The sequence below is a fragment of the Lepus europaeus genome, chromosome 11 (genome assembly GCF_033115175.1).
Source record: "Lepus europaeus isolate LE1 chromosome 11, mLepTim1.pri, whole genome shotgun sequence".
NCBI classification, from domain to species: Eukaryota; Metazoa; Chordata; class Mammalia; order Lagomorpha; family Leporidae; genus Lepus; species Lepus europaeus.
The window spans coordinates 30377686-30394571 of record NC_084837.1 but is presented as its reverse complement, the minus strand read 5'-3'; the positions used below and the strand labels follow the sequence as shown (position 1 = coordinate 30394571).

Genomic DNA, 16886 nt, shown 5'->3' with positions numbered 1-16886 from the left:
CACAGCCCCTGCAGCCTTCTGGGGAAAGAACCAGCAGTTGGAGGATCTCTCTCTATCTCTCTCTGTCCCTTTTGCTCTATAACTCTTTCAAATAAATAAGTAAATAATTTTTTCAAAACTCACTGAAAGACAAGAAAAAATCATAAAAAAGACGATAGCACAAAATAATATGGTAGAATTAAAACAAAATGTATCAGTAATTACCATAAATATAAATAAACCTTACTATTTAAAATGCAGGGATGATTAAATATTCTTCTGTTTTTAATTGAAATGCTATTTTCAAGAGCCAGACTTAAAATATATCAACATAAATTCAGATAAAGATAGAAAAGATATACTAGGAAAATGCTCAAACAAGAGCAGATATTGATATGCTGATGGGGAAAATATGCACACTAAAGCTGAAAACAGTTTTAGGGCTGAAGAGGGTCATCATAATAAGAAAAAGAATAAGATGAGATTTTCTTGGTGTGTGTGTGTGTGTGTGTGTGTGAGAGAGAGATGTTTATGATCTGTGTGTGTATATAGACTAAAAATTTCAAGTATTAATATATTACCATTATTATCTTTATTGTTATTCTCCTTTTTTTAAAAAGTAAATATTTATTTGAAAGGCAGAGTAACAGAGAAAGGCAGAGACAGAGAATCATCTTCCATCTGTTGGCTTGCTCCCCAAGTGACCACAATGGCCTGGTCTGGACCACATGGTAGTCAGAAACCAGAAACTCCATCCTAGTCCCCCATGTGAGTGGCAGGAGCTAAGCATTTGCGCCATCTTCTACTGCCTTCTCAGGCATATTAGGAAGAAGCTGGATTGAAAGCCAAGTGGCCAGGAATCGAACCAGCACTCTATTGTGGCATGCTGGCATTGCAGGCAATAGCTTAACCTGCTGTACCATAGCTCCAAACCAAATTTGACAGAATTATAAGGAGAAAATTAATAAATCTGTAAATGTTGGTAGAAATTTTCAATAAGGTAAAGTATTCTCAGAGGCCAGTGCTTGGTGCAGCAGGTTAAGCCATGGCCTGCAATGCTGACATTCTTTGTGGGTGCCAGTTTGAGTCCTGGCTGCTCCACTTCTGATCCAGCTCCCCGCTAATGCACCTGGGAAAGCAGCGGAAGATGGCCCAAGTTCCTGCACCCAAGCCATGCAAATGAAAGACCCTGAAGAAGCTCTGGCTCCTGTCTTTTTCCTGGTCCAGCCCTGGCTGTTGTGGCCAGATGGGAGTGAACCAGTGGATAGAAGATATCTCTCTGTCTTCCCTTTTGTCTCTCTCTCTAACTCTGCCTTTCAAATAAATAATCTTTTTTAAAAAAATTAAAAAATAAATGCATTTTCAGAGTTTTTGTGAAGGCACAGGATATTTGAACCATACAAATTAAATTAGATCTTTGCCTTATAGCATACAAAAACATAAGTGCCACATGGGATGAACACCTAAATGTGAAAAGCAAAAAAAAACCAAAACTTTAATCACATAGTAAATATATATTGTGTAAATGAAATGTTCTCTTTTTGCTTTATTACAGCATATACTAGCATGAATTTTGGCAGTAAGACACAGCAAACATTTGGTAGTCAAACAGAGCGTTCTTCATCATATTCTGGTTTTAATCCGAGTCCAGGAACCTTCATCCTTCCATCCTATCCTCTCTCATCACCTCGAACTAGTCCAAAGCATACATCTCCTCTTACTGTGTCTCCAAAGAAGTCTCAAGATAATTCCGTTAATTTCTCAAATTCCTGGCCTCTTAAAAGCTTTGAAGGACTACCAAAGCCAAGTCCACAGAAAAAGCTTAGCCAAAAACCATCTGATCCTACAGGTATAAGTGATGGTAAAAATCAGTATTTTGTTTGAATTTATTTGTGTGTTTGATTTAGTACTGTAAGGTTAATACATGGCATTGTTAGATCTTTAAAAACTGGTAAATTACATTTTATTTCCCTGAATTGGAAAATATTTAGGAAATATTTGGTAGTGTGTTAAATAGGTCAGATATGTAATATGAAAGTCTATTGAGATAGTCACTTCTTATTGCTACTTCAAAATTTCCTTTTTCAGAACTAGGCAAAAAAAGTTTTATAATGAACATAAACAGCACATGTTAGCTGAAAGCCTGCTAACAGATTTTACATTTTCAAATATAAAATATCACTCACATATTTACTATAATCAAGGCCTAGTATTCATTTATTCAACATTTGTTAAATACCTCGAGGCATTTTCTGTTATTTGTTACAAACTAAAATATTGTTTTCTTAATATTGATCCATTCCAAAATAATGAAGTTAGCATATAAGTTCATTCAGGACAAATCCAGTCTCAAAAATAAAAAGTCTATAAAAGATATCCCTTGTATCCTACATGCTTTTCTGTTCCCATTGAGGTAATATGTTCTACCTTTAAACTGCTTTACAATATTCATGTTCTAATTTATAACCATAAATTAAGGTTTGATCATACTCTATAGATTTAATCTTCTGGCACTGAAACTTCATCCCCTTCTATTAATATCTTTCTATGTTTATATTTTCTACAAGATCATGTAGTGTATTCAAAGCTGAGATTTATTCAGCTTGTTCTCCCCAGTGCCCAGTATTCCTGCTTTGGATATTATAGTTTTTCAAAGGTTGCTCATATAGTTAAATCAAGGAAGAAATATAACCCTTCTAGCTTATTATGGACCTTCTCATAACAAATATTAGTCATGATGAAGGCTATGAAGATACATAACAAAAATGTAACTTGGTATATAATACTTTTATTTTATATAAAAAGATTTGGGAATGCTCATTTTTGTTACACTCATTTAAATAATATTTTTTATTTCTTACAAAAGATAATGTACTATTTAATTTAAAAACACTGTGACTTCCTCTTCTCTGAAGTTGAAAAAACAGAAAAAGTAAAATATGTATTTTTCATGCAGGAGAAAATCCTCAAGAAAAACCTCCAGTTCAACTTACACCTGCCTTGGTGAGATCACCATCTTCCCGACGAGGCCTAAATGGGACAAAACCTGTACCTCCCATTCCAAGGGGAATAAGCCTTTTGCCTGATAAAGCTGATTTAAACACAGTGGGACACAAAAAGAAAGAACCTGATTATATCTGGAAGAATGAAAAAGATAATCTAACAATTGATCTTTCAGAATTAAATTTCAGGGATAAAGATTTGGATCAAGAAGAGGTTAGAACCAAATATCATTTTAATAATTTAAAAATATTTGTAATTTTCTATAATATTTTAGTTGCTATTTAAGAAAAAAAGTCAACATTTTTTTTCTCCCTTTAAACATGTGGATGAAAATAACCCAATCGCTTGAGCTATCACTGTTGTATCCCAGCCAGGAGCCAGGAGCCAGAGCTGAGAACTGAACTCAAGCACAGTGGTGTGGAATGCAAGCTTATCTATTTACTTACTTACTGACTGACTGACTCACTGACTTTACTTACTTATTTGAAAGTCAGGGTTACAGAGAGAGAGGGAGACAGATCTTCCACCTGCTTGCTTCACTCCCCAAATGGCTGCAGCAGCTGTGCCAGGCTGAAGCCAGGAGCCAAGTTCTTTCTCTTGGTTTCCCACATGGGTGGCAGGGGCCCAAGCACTTGGGTCGCCCTCCGCTGCTTTTCCCAGATCATTATCAAGGAGCTGGATCAGAATTGGAGCAGCCAGGACTCCAGCCGGCATGTATATGGGAAGTGTGTATCACAGGCAGTGCCTTTACCCGCTATACCATAACTCTGGCCCATGATGGAGGCACCTTAACTGCTAAGCCAAATGCCCTCTCCTCAAGTACTTTTCATCCTGTAACTTTTTTTCTTACTTATAAAGATGTTTCATTGTTATTATGAAAAACATAGTAAATTAAAAAAAAATAAACAAATTCATTACACCAGATCTCACTATTCAAAATAATTTCTTATAACACTTTAATGTGTTTCCTTCCAGTACTTTTTCTATACATACATTATTTCTTTTATAATTAAAAATATGAATAATAACAGCAATATACCTATGCACTGACCCTCCCAATGAAGTTTATCATATTTGTGTCCTATATTTTAAATAGGTAAAGCATAGTTCCCTCCCCAATCTAATTTCTCTCCCTTCTTCACTAGAGGCATCCACTATTACTATGAATTCATATTTTATCTATTTTTGTACTCCTTACACTAATACATTATTATATCGATGTATGGTATCTTTATACAATTGATTTTGTCTTATTATTAGTCATTTATTCTTGCAAACAGTGCTGCAATGAACATTCTTGAGCCTCTCCTTTTTGTGTATTTGCAAGTTTATTTATCTTTATGAAGCTGAAATCACATTGTAGGTTCCTCTTTGAATTCTACATCACTTCATTTATACTATAAAAATGTGTTGGCCAATATAATTCTGTGCATACTAATTGTGTCAGAGAAATAATGTGATTGCTATATTACTTTGGATTCAGTACCATATCCATAGATACCTCCTTTTTATTATTTCATTTTGCTTGATGTCAGGGTTTTTTTTAATTTTTTTATTTTTATTTTTTGACAGGCAGAGTTAGACAGTGAGAGAGAGAGAGACGGAGAGAAAGGTCTTCCTTTTTTCGTTAGTTCACCCCGCAAATAGCCGCTGTGGCCAGCGCGCTGCGCCGATCCAAAGCCAGGAGCCAGGTGCTTCATCCTGGTCTCCCATGCAGGTACAGGGCTCAAGCACTTGGGCCATCCTCCGCTGCCTTCCCGGGCCACAGCAGAGAGCTGGACTGGAAGAGGAGCAATCGGGACAGAATCCGGTGCCCCAACCAGGACTAGAACCCGGGATGCTGGCGCCGCGGATGGAGGATTAACCAAGTGAGCCGCGGTGCCGGCCGACAGGTTTTTTTTTTTTTTTTACGATTTATTTATTTGTTTGAGAGAGTTACAGAGAAGGAGAGGCAGAGGCAGAGAGAGAGAAAGATCTTCCATCTGCTGATCCACTCACAAAATGGCTGCAATGGCCAAGGCTGGGCCGAGCCAAAGCCAAGAGCCAGGAGCTTCATCCCCAACTCCCATGAGGATGCTTGGGCCATCCTTTTCTGCTTTCCCACGTGCATTAGCAGGGAGCTGGATCAGAAGTGGAGCAGCTGGGACTCAAACTGGTGCCCATATAAAATGCCAGCATTGCAGACTGAAGCTTTACCCACTACACACTGGCGTCTTGGTGTCAGATTTTAAAAAGTGATTTTATATTATATATAAATGAAAACAATCAAGATATCTTACAGTCTTATTTTTATCCTGCTTTTAAAATGTAAGCATCATATTCTGAGAGTTTGCTCATTAAAATAGTTAATGTTGAAGCATATTCATTTAAAAAGTGTATCATTAATATTAAATAACTTATAGAATATCCGGATTGATTCTTACTGAATTAGTCATTCCAACCTCTGTGAAATCTTTATTTGATTTTTTCCAACTCATTTGTATTTCAGTGATATTAGGAAAATAATTTATTAAGCAATTTTTTAAAAATGATTTATTTATTTATTTATTTGAAAGCTGAGTTGATTCAAAGCCAGGATCCAGGAGCTTCCTCCCGGTCTCCCACACGGGTACAGAAGCCAAAGAACTTGGACCATCTTCCACCTCCTCCCCAGGCCATAGCAGAGAGCTGGATCGGAAATAAAGCAGCTGGGACTTGAACCCATATGGGATGCCAGCACTGCAGGTGCTGGCTTTACCTGCTATGCCACAGCACTGGCCCCTATTAAGCAATTTAATTCAAACAGTGTAATTAGTCATTGTGCCTAGTGCTGGAGATACTGTAGTAACTGATATTTAAGATTCTTCCAAGGAGTTTACAACACAGTAGGTTGTTTATAAACACCCAGGTGCTGAAATCTGTGTATTTATATTATGTACATATATATCAGTGTATCCATTTGTCAGTACTAGACTAGAGAATGGCTAACCAGGTATGGTTAGTGGAACTTAAAAAATATAAGGATAACTCTTACTAATATAAAGAACTTATTTTATAAAATTAATTTGTTTCATTTTTTCTTAGATGCAAAGCTCTCTTCGGTCCCTTCGTAACAGTGCAGCAAAGAAAAGAGCTAAACTGAGCGGCAGTACTTCTGATCTTGAAAGCCCAGATTCTGCATTGAAGCTAGACTTGACTATGGACTCCCCATCTCGATCTTCCTCTCCTAACATCAGCTCTTACAGTGAAAGTGGAGTTTATAGCCAAGAATCATTGACTTCTTCTCTCTCTACAACTCCCCAGGGGAAAAGAATAATGTATTTCATGTTTTCATATATTAAATGAGTGCTCATCTATAATTTGTGGCCTAGGGTTCTAATATATTTGGAAAAGACAAAAACATTTATTTTTCAGTTTTCCAAATGTCATAATTCTCTTAAAATACAATGGAAAACTTTACAGATATTGCCTTGCTTGGCTTTGATTTGGAGTTGGGGTAGATAGAGAAAACAGAATCCCATTTGGAACACCCAAATTAATATTAACAGCATTCCCAAGTTTCATTTTTTCCTAATATTTATCCTAATATTCTTTGTTCATTATCTGTTTTTTGGACCTTGCCAATTGACATGTAGCTAATATTACTGCTTTCATTTTAAACTCAACTCCAATTTCTTTTAATTTATGGATAAGTTCCGTCCAGCTGTTTGTTAATTATATTACTTTGTAGAGGCTCAGGGCTCCATACCATAGTTCTCACAGCTCTCTCAGGAATCTCCCTGTTGTAGAGTTCTGGCCACCCCAGCGAATTATTTTCTTGCCTATTGATGGCTGATTGTGAATTAATAAAATGAATAGAGAATGTGTAATGTAAGTTTTTGAGCAGCTCTATATCTCAAATGCTTATTGAAATTGCTTTGTTTTGTTGTAGGGCAGATATATTTCCAACATTTGCATCAAAACCTTGTCCAAGACTTTCTTCGGCAAAAAAGAAAAACACTCATATTTCTGAACAAAGTCCCAGCGCAGGTATTCTGTGACTGTTTTATAAATGAAATTTAAGAAAAATGTGATTTTTTTAAATGGTGTCCAAAGAATAGCAAGTACATGTTGCATTTAGAATTTTTCTTGTTACCAATTAAGACTAATCATTTTTAACTCCCTAAGAGGCCATTTTGAGAAGAATAAATGTTATTTTTGAAAGAAAAAGTATTTAAAGTATTTATTTATCTGAATCAATGATCTCCATTTAAGCCATAAGTATACCTGTCCCTGGCTCCTACGCTGAGATATTTTGATTTAGATGGTATAGAGTTTGACCTGGCTGTCAAGTTTTGAAAACTCTCCAGATGATTCTAATGTGCAACATAGTTTGGGAACCACTGGGTATCACAAAAGACAATAGCTAACTTGTCAACTACTAGTGGTAACTATAAGTTAACTGTTGTTTTTGAAGTAATATATACTTTATGTAGTTTGTTTATCCTGTTTTTAAAATTTTGTGAATTAAGCTCTAAGTCTCTAATTTTATAATGTCACTTCTCAGAAAGCAGATTTAAAAATTAGTAATCAGTTAGAAAAAGTACTTGAACTAAAATCTACTTAGAATGGGACCTGAATGTTGTTGTTCTTTATGATTAGTAAAACTATGTTGTATTGGAAATGAATTGTAATAAATTGTAGTATGATACTTATTGTTCCAGGATCTCAATATAAAATTCTTAACAATTTTAAAGCTGCTTTACATTTTAATTGCCTTTCTAAATAGCTCTATATGCATGTGACTGTTAAGGTTTTTTATTTCCTCCTCTTAAGTATATCTGAATTTGATCCTTTGTTTAATTCCCACTACCATGATTCTACTTCACACTCTTCCTCATTTCTTACCTATTTAGCCTGCTAACTGTTCTCAGTTTTAGTCTGCCCAACAGTGAAAATCTGACTATGTTGACCAGTCTGCATTCTTTCAGAGTGTATTTCCATGATCTGCTCCCTCCATACCTCACTAACCTCATTGTTTTAAAAAAGAAAAATTGGGGGCTGGCGCTGCCTGCAGTGCCGGCATCCCATAGAGGCACCAGTTCAAGTCCTGGCTGTTTTACTTCCAATCTGGCTCTCTTCTATGGCCTGGGAAAGCAATAGAAGATGGCCCAAGTCCTTGGGGCCCTGCACCCATGTGGGAGACCCAGAAGAAGCTCCTGGCTCGTGGCTTCAGATTGGCACAGCTCCGGCCATTGCAGCCATCTGGGCAGTGAACCAGCAGATGGAAGACTTCTCTCTCTCTCTCTGCCTGTGACTTTCTGTAACTCTGCCCTTCAAATAATAAATAAATAAATATTTATTTTATTTTAAATGTAAATATTTGAAATATAACTCTGCCTTTCAAATAATAAATAAATTTAAAATAAATAAATATTTATTTATTTTATTTGAAAGGCAGAGTTACAGAGATAGAGGGAGAAACAGAAAGAAAGAAAGATGGAGAGATCTCCATCCACTGGTTCACTCCCTAACTGGCCACAGAAACCCAATAGCTTGAGCCATCACCACTGTCTCCTGGGATCTGCATTATCTAGAAGCTGGTGTTAGGAGCTAGAGCCACATATCAAACCAGGTACTCCAATATGGGATGCAGGTGCTTAACCAGCATCTTAACCAGTAGGCTAAATGCCTGCTCCAGAAATCTGTATTTTTAACAAATAATTTAATTTTTTCTAGGAACAAGTTTTGGAAAGATTTCTATTTTTGAGTTCACTATAAGATAGTCTTAATTAAACTTACTGTTCTGTCAATCCCTCTAATTTGCTAATGGTTTTGTATTTTATAAATTTGTATTTGTTTTCTTTTCAGTGGGCAATTGATTTCTACAGATTTATCATACTTCAACTGGTAAAACATAAAAATGATGATAAAGACCATTTGAAGCTAAAAGCAAAAATAGCAATTATGTAAAAATTATAAATTCAAACTATCTATAAAAGTATTTCCCATAAGGATTTCCACATATATCCTACTACTACGTACTATACAAAATTGTGCTATATTTCTTAAATTATGTTACTGTAAGCTCTTTCTTGTAGCATTATATTAGTGTTACCTATTAATAGAAAGCATTTCTACCCAGTCAGTATCTTTATGAAGTAACTAAGAGTCTTTATGAAGTAACTAAGAATTTAGGAAGATATCCATGTTATTTTCAGAAATACTTTTTTAATACTATCAGATATTTCTTTGATCTTTTCCCTCTTAACTTAGTACCCTTTATTCTATAAAACTTTCTAGCTTAGCAATTATCAGCCATTTCCTCTCCCCACCTCCCATTTTTTGTGTATTAAAATACATTATTAAAAACAGTGTATATATGCATGTATACACACACACACACACACATATAAGATTTAATTTATTCATTGGAAAGGCAGAGTGAAAGGAAGAAAGGGAGTGGCATACAAAGAAAGAGATTTTCCATCTGCTAGTTCGTTTTTTAAGTGCCCACAACAGCCAGGGCCAGGCTGAAGCAAGGAACTCCAAGCTGCATCCAGGTCTTCCACATACTTGGTATCCCACATCCAGGGACCCAAGTACTTGGTTATCATCCACTGCCTTTTTAGGTGCATTAGTAGGAAGCTGTTTCAGAAGCATGGAGTAGCTGGGACTCAAACCAGCACCTCAGTATGGGATGTAACCATTGCAAATGGCAGCTTGACTCACTGCACCACAAAATCTGCTCCATCAAAAACAAAGCATATTTTATTATCGCTTAATAGCTTACTTAGAAGCTGTATATAAGAATGGACAGTGACTCAAATTTAATTTATTGTCTAGAATTTTTCATGTAGTAGACATTCAAATATGAACTAAAAATTTTGTTAAAAGGAAGTGTACAGTAGGGCTTTGCTTTTGTTCTATTTTTATTTGGGCATATAATAACATTTGAGTATTTACAATGTGCTAGGTACTCTGCTAAGCCCTTTTATATGTTATCTTCCTTTAATACTGACAACGGTTCTCAAAAAGGTACTACTGTTATCCCTGTTTCACAATTAAGGTTAAGTGTCTTGTCCACATTCTCTCAGCAGTTTAAGTGGCAGTGCTGTAATTTAAGGCAGGGGAGCATGGTTCCAGATCCTGAGCTCTTGATCACTATGTGTTTACTGTCTCACCAGCTGAGCCAGTTATAGATCTATTAGAAGGGAGCAAGAGAAGGAGAAATGGAAGAAAATAGTCATTTCTACCATGGTTTTAAAATTTTGGATTAATTTTTTTCCTAGTATACAGTTAAAAGTGACATTTACACATTAAATGCTTGCCAATTTTTTAAACATGTATTTGATTATCTCTTTCAAACGTTTCATTTTATATTTCCTTGTAAGGACTATTTTAAGAAATATTATGATATAAATGTTCTTATCTGCTAGGAAGATAAAATTCCCACATATGTTCTACCAGTTATAATAGCAAATTGTACTACATTTCCTGAATGATGTTACAGTAAACATTTTTGCTATAACTCAAAGTATATGACTATGCTGTTATAATTTTTAATTTTATGTTAGTGATCCTTTTAAAAGGTTAAAAGACTAGATAGATTTAGAGGAGAGATATGTACCTAACATAATACTAAGTCATTCAAATATTTTACTTTATAGGGATTGCAACATCCAGTGTAAGCATAATTGGCCAGCGTATGAACTATGGGTTTGGATGTGGTGATTTTGAAGATGATAGGTCACATGACATTTCACCTAGTGCTTTAAAAATACAAAATAAGGAACACTCAAGACATTCTAAGCATACAAAAGGTTGGTAAATTTTATGACAAGTTAATTTTTAGGATTGAATATCTCTAAATGAGAATCCCCCCTTAATATACTGACAAAGAAATGACAATTCTGTTTTGAGGTTTTTCATTTTACCTTCTGCTGGTTTGTTGCTTAAATAATTTTGCGAAATAGGAAAACTCATAAATTCCGTATTGGTTTTTGAACTTACCTGAGGAGCCAGTGAAAGCAAGCCATTGCTCATGAGATTAAAATGAGGGAAACCTTGCAGAACTATTCCTTAAGGTACACCGGCACTTGCGTGCATGCACATGTGGGCGTGCACACACACTCACTCACACACACACAGTTTTTCTAAGACTTTTTGCCTCTAATATGGAGTGGAGGAAATTATGTGAGTAAATGACTTCCAGGTTCTCAGTTACATTATAACCATGGAATAAAGCTTTGGCAATGGAAATAACATTTTCTTGTGGTAGAACCTGAGAAAGTTTCTTTGTTATAGTTATCCATTATAAACATTTTATATATATTTTCTTTTTACTTCGAAGCAAGTAGCATGTCAGTGACTGCCCTATCCATTTTTTAAGATAGTCTATTACAACTGTATTTAAAAAAAAATCCCCTTAGGATAAAAAGAAGTATGTTGAAGATATAAAATAAGAGGGTACTTCCAAAAGTTCATGGAAAATTGAATTAAAAGATACATTTATTTTGATGTAAAAGCTTTCAAATTACACATTTTAAAATAATATGCATTTATTTTCCATGAGCGTTTTTGAAGTACCCTTGTCTTTAAATAAATAATTAGAAGCCATTTGTCATTAAACCTTATAATCTAAAATAAGTAAGGAGCTGTCATTGTATGTGTTTTTGTAGCAGCTGAGAAGATCACCTGTGGTACTTTGTTATTTCTGATCATCTTACATCATTTATGGGCATACAGAGATTTAACACATCTACATTGTTTCATGGAAGTAACCCAAATTGGTAAAAAGGAACTTAATTAAAAATTTTTTCTTGGTAAATTTCTTAAAATTTAATCTATGATATAATTCAATTTATGTCCTATATGGCAGCAATAAATTGCCCACTGTATATATAAAATTGAAAGATGGATTTTTCCCTATTATCCATTTTATTTCTCATGTAAAGAAACTCAGAGACAAAAATATTTTTTCTTCTTAAAAACAACTCATACCCTAACACTAAAATGTAAATGTTTTTTCCTTTTAAAAATTGCTTTGCAGGCCAGTGTTGTGGTATAGCAGATTAAGCTGCCACTTGCCATGTTGGAATCCCATATCAGTGCAGCTTCATGTCCCAGCTACTCCATTTCCAATCTAGCTCCCTGCTAGTGCATCTGAGAAAGCAACAGAAGATGGCCCAAATGCTTCAGTCCCTAACACCCACACAGGAGACCTGGATGGAGTTCCTGGTTCCTGGCTTCAGCCTGGACCATACCCCGGCCATTGTGGCCATTTGGGGAATGAACCAGCAGATGGAAGGTCTCACTTTCTCTTTCTGTCTCTTCTTCCTCTCTAACTCTGCCTTTCAAATAAACAAGCAAATCTTTTTCAAAAATTTGCTTTGAAATAATTGCTGAAAGAGTCCATTTCTTGCTAGTGACATCCTTTTTGGTTTCATCACCCTAATTTTGTTTATTTGAGATACAGAGATTGTTCTCAACCGTTAGTTCACTCCCTGGTTGCCTCAATAGTTGGGACTGGTTCATGGCTGATATTGATAGACAGAATTTAATCTGGATCTCCTAAATGGGTGCCAGGAACCAAATACTTGAGCTACCAACCCTGCCTCCCAGGATCCACGTTAGCAGGAAGCTGGAGTGAGAAACAAGAGTTAGGTTTCAAACCCAGTACTCCAATATAGGATGCAGGATACTAGTGACATCCTTTTTTGGATAGCAGAATCATAAACATATTTACATATTTTGGCCAGCAGTTAATTCTAAAATAGAAAATTACAAGACATTTAAGTTTCCCAGTTTAAAACAAATACCTGCTAGATCTGTCTTAGCAACAGGAGCAAAAATACTCAAAACCAAACTTTGCTTCCTTTCTGTACCCACTCCTTTTTCTTTCTTATCCATTTTTATTTGCAGCATTACCATTCTCCCAGTTATGGAAGCTTAAATCTTTGGAGTTGGGGTGGATGTTGTGGCCTAGTGGGTTAAGCTGCCACTTAGGAGACCCATATTCCATACAGTATTGCTGGTTTAAGTTCTTGCTACTACGCTTCTGACCCAGTTCACTGCTAATGCTCCTGGGAAGCAGCAGATACTGGCTCAAGTACTTGAGTTCCTGCCACCCATGTGGAGTTCTTGACTCCTTGCTCCAGCTTGCTTCGCCCTAGCTGTTGTAGCTATTTGGGAAGTGAATCAGCAAATGGAAGATTTCTCTTCCCTGCTCGCTTTGTGTTTATGTGTGACTCTACCTTTCAAATAAATAAATAATTTTAAAAGAAACCACAACTTTTAAGAGTCATCTTTACATACTTCTTACCTTCCAAGTTCAAGCACTGAAGTTTCTTCTCAGTCTAACTTAATCTATATCCTGTCACAGTTGTATTTTGGGCCTTCATGACCTCTTCTGAATAATTACAATAGCCTTTTGATAAGACTTCTCTTATTTTCATCCTTTTTAAATATAGGTTGTATATTCATATTCTACAATTTTCTTTCTAAAATAGTCATCTCTTTTACACTCAAAATTTTTCATAGTTCCCTATTTCCCAGAGAACTCCAGTGTAACTTTTTTTTTTTAAAGAGTTACAGAGAGAGGTAGAGACAAAGTGGTTTTCCATACGTTGGTTCAGTCCCCAAATAGCTGCGATGGTCGAGCTGAGCTGATCCGAAGCCAGGAGCTTCTTCTGGATCTCCCATGTGGGTCCAGGGACCCAAGAACTTGGACCATCTTCCACCACTTCCCCAAGCCATCAGCAGGGTGGTGGTTTGGAAGTGGAGCAACCAGGACTTGAACCAGCACCCATATGGGATGCCAGCACCGCAGGTCAGGGCTTTAACCCATTGTGCCATAGCATGGGACCCTTAATATATTACCTCAGCTTAACTTTGTACATTACCTCTTACTATTCTTTTTTTTTTTTTTCTCATGCCCCATGTTCTAGTTCTCCTAATATTAGAAATTTTCTTAGTTTGTAAACTAAGGGCCTATATGCCCTTTCTCAATCTTTTTTTTTTTTTAATATTTATTTATTTATTTGAAAGTCAGAGTTACACAGAGAGAGAAGGAGAGCCAGAGAAAGAGAGGTCTTCTATCTGCTAGTTCACTCCCCAACTAGCCACAACATCCAGAGCTGTGCTGATCTGAAGCCAAGAGCCAGGAGCCAGAAGCTTCTTCTGGGTCTTCCCACGCGAGCACAGGGGCCCAAGGACTTGGGCCATCTTCTACTGCCCTCCCAGGCCATAGCAGAAAGCTGGGTCAGAAGTGGAGCAGCTAGGACTTGATTGGGTGTCCAAATGGAATGCTGGCACTGCAGGCGGCAGCTTTACTTACTGCATCACAGAGCCAGCCCCAACCCTTTCTCAATCTTAATGTGTTCAAATCATATCTGTTTTTAAATTCTAGCTTTTTAAGCTTTCAGATTTCTTTTTAAATATCTATCTATTTGAAAGAGTTACACAGAGAGAGAAGGGGAGGCAGAGAGAGAGGTCTTTCATCTTCTGGTTCACTCCCCAACTGGCCGCAACATCTGGAGCTGCGCCAATCCAAAGCCAGGAGCCAGGAGCCTCCTCTTGGCCTCACATACGGGTGCAGGGGCCCAAGGACTTGGGCTATCCTCTACTGAATTCCCAGGCCACAGCAGAGAGCTGGATGGGAAGAGGAGCAGTCAGGACTAGAACCGGCATCCACAAGGGATGCCGGTGCAACAGGCAGAGGATTAATGTACTGTGCCACAGCACTGGCCCCAGCTTTCTTTTTTCTTTCTTTCTTTTTTTTTTTTTAAAGATTTATTTATTTATTTGAAAGAGAGTTAGAGAGGTGGAGACAGAGAGAGAGGTCTTCCATCCACTGGCTCACTCCCCCAGATGGCTGCAACAGCCATGGCTGTGCTGATCTGAAGCCAGGAGCTTCCTCTGGGTCTCCCATGTGGGTGCAGGGGCCCAAGGACTTAGCCCATCCTCTGCTGCTATCCCAGGCGATAGCAGAGAGCTGGATCAGAAGAGGAGCAGCCAGGACTAGAACCGGTGCCCATATGGGATGCTGGCGCTTCAGGCCAGGACTTTAACCTGCTGCGCCACAGCGCTGGCCCCTGGCCCCAGCTTTCAGTTTCCTAATTTTTCCTTCTTGTGTTCCCTCATCCTACCTTACAATGTGTTACCTATTTATGCATGCCTATTATTTTATATAAAATTATAAGTTTCTTAAGAGTAAAGATAGTCATCTTCATATCTGTTATAATTTGTATATTATCATGTCATTGACCACATGTGATATGAATAAGGTAGTGATTAGTTAAAGCTAATAGTGGAGCTTGAGTGGAATTACTCAAAATTGGCATATCCTTAAATAATCGGTTAAACTAATATTGAGTGTAATGCTGAAGGGAATAAAAAGACTTCCAAAATAAGCACTGGCCATGAGTGGCCAGATGGATTCATTTTGTAAGAAACTTCAGACTATTTTTAGGCTTAGATCTCAGAATTGTCTCTTCTCAGACCTTTTCTCTGCTGGGTGTCCCTTTGAGTCTGCCCATTATCTACATTCTAGCCTAGAACCCAGTTAATGACTTGAGAAGATGGTAAATGATGAATGCTTGAAGTGTTAGTAAACCAGATCTCATTTGTTAATATTTTCTCTTGTATTTGAATGAATTAGAATAAAACAAAATCATATGTATTATTTGTGTTTACAGAAGCATTGAAATGTATTTTTCTTTATATTTTACACTTGATTTAATGAGTAATATTTCTTCACACATTTCTAATTTTAGAAGAAAATATAGTATAAAAAATAAAGGTACATTAAAAATTATTAGTTAATGTGAATTTTTTTTTTTGACAGGCAGAGTTAGACAGTGAGAGAGAGAGAGAGAGAGAGAAAGGTCTTCTTTCCGTTGCTTCACCCCCCAAATGGCTGCTACGGCCGGCACTGCGCCGATCCGAAGCCGGGAGCCAGGTGCTTCCTCCTGGTCTCCCATGCGGGTGCAGAGCCCAAGTACTTGGGCCATCCTCCACTGCACTCCCGGGCCACAGCAGAAAGCTGGACTCGAAGAGGAGCAACCTGGACAGAATCTGGCGCCATGACCGGGACTAGAACCCAGTGTGCCGGCGCTGCAGGCGGAGGATTAGCCTAGTGAGCCGCAGCGCCGGCCCAGTTACTGTGAATTTTATAAGTTAAGTTAATTAATGATAACATGACTTTTGTATTTTTCCTTGTGAAACTTTTAAAAATGTTACATTTGTGGACTTTTGAGCCAATTGTTCCACTGCTCCTATTTGTTGCAGAACACTTTTCTGGGCTACCCTATGTTTCTGTTAGTTGGTGTGTGCTCTGTAGGTGTACACTAGTTTTTATTATTACAAGCTATATTTTAGAAGCTACATATATAAGCTATATATATATATACATATATATATATATGAAAAGTGATCCATTTCCACGAGTTTCTTTCTTTAATCTTTGCTGTGCTTACAAAATTCAAAATGAAATTTTGAATTATTATTCAAAAGTAGCCTTAGGAATTTGGACCCGCATGGGAGACCGGGAAGAAGCACCTGGCTCCTGGGTTCGGATTGGTTCAGCACCGGCCGTGGCGGCCATTGGGTGACTGAACCAACAGAGGGAAGACTTTTCTCTCTGTCTCTCTCTCACTGTCTATAACTCTCTCTCTCTGTCTATCTCTCTCACTGTCTAACTGCCTGTCAAAAGAACAACAACAACAACTATTTTTAAAACTGTTAGCCTTAGCAGGTTAGCAAAACAATCTATCTGCCTTTTTTAAGAAATCAATTATTTAATTGAATTAATATTTAACTGTTTTTCCTTCATAGATCCTAAATTAATTTTTTTATATTTTACTTTTCATTTTGTCTATCTTGATGACATTGTGCCAAGCACTATACTATGGTCTGAGAAAGAATGATAACCAAAACTAGACATT

The 16886-nt window shown here is 36.9% G+C and overlaps 1 protein-coding gene across 6 annotated transcripts in view; it reads left to right on the top strand.

The window, feature by feature from the left end:
* Positions 1-16886, top strand: part of TOGARAM1 (TOG array regulator of axonemal microtubules 1) — a 74799-nt gene that overhangs the window by 29227 nt on the left and 28686 nt on the right. For 2 of the 6 annotated variants that reach the window (XM_062205208.1, XM_062205213.1), the window contains 5 exons: positions 1535-1840; positions 2936-3195; positions 6046-6278; positions 6893-6990; positions 10611-10763. In XM_062205208.1, coding sequence (XP_062061192.1) covers positions 1535-1840; positions 2936-3195; positions 6046-6278; positions 6893-6990; positions 10611-10763 — 1050 coding nt within the window. The remainder of the gene's footprint in view (positions 1-1534; positions 1841-2935; positions 3196-6045; positions 6279-6892; positions 6991-10610; positions 10764-16886) is intronic. The other 4 variants (XM_062205209.1, XM_062205212.1, XM_062205211.1 and 1 more) reach the window with 4 other exon arrangements.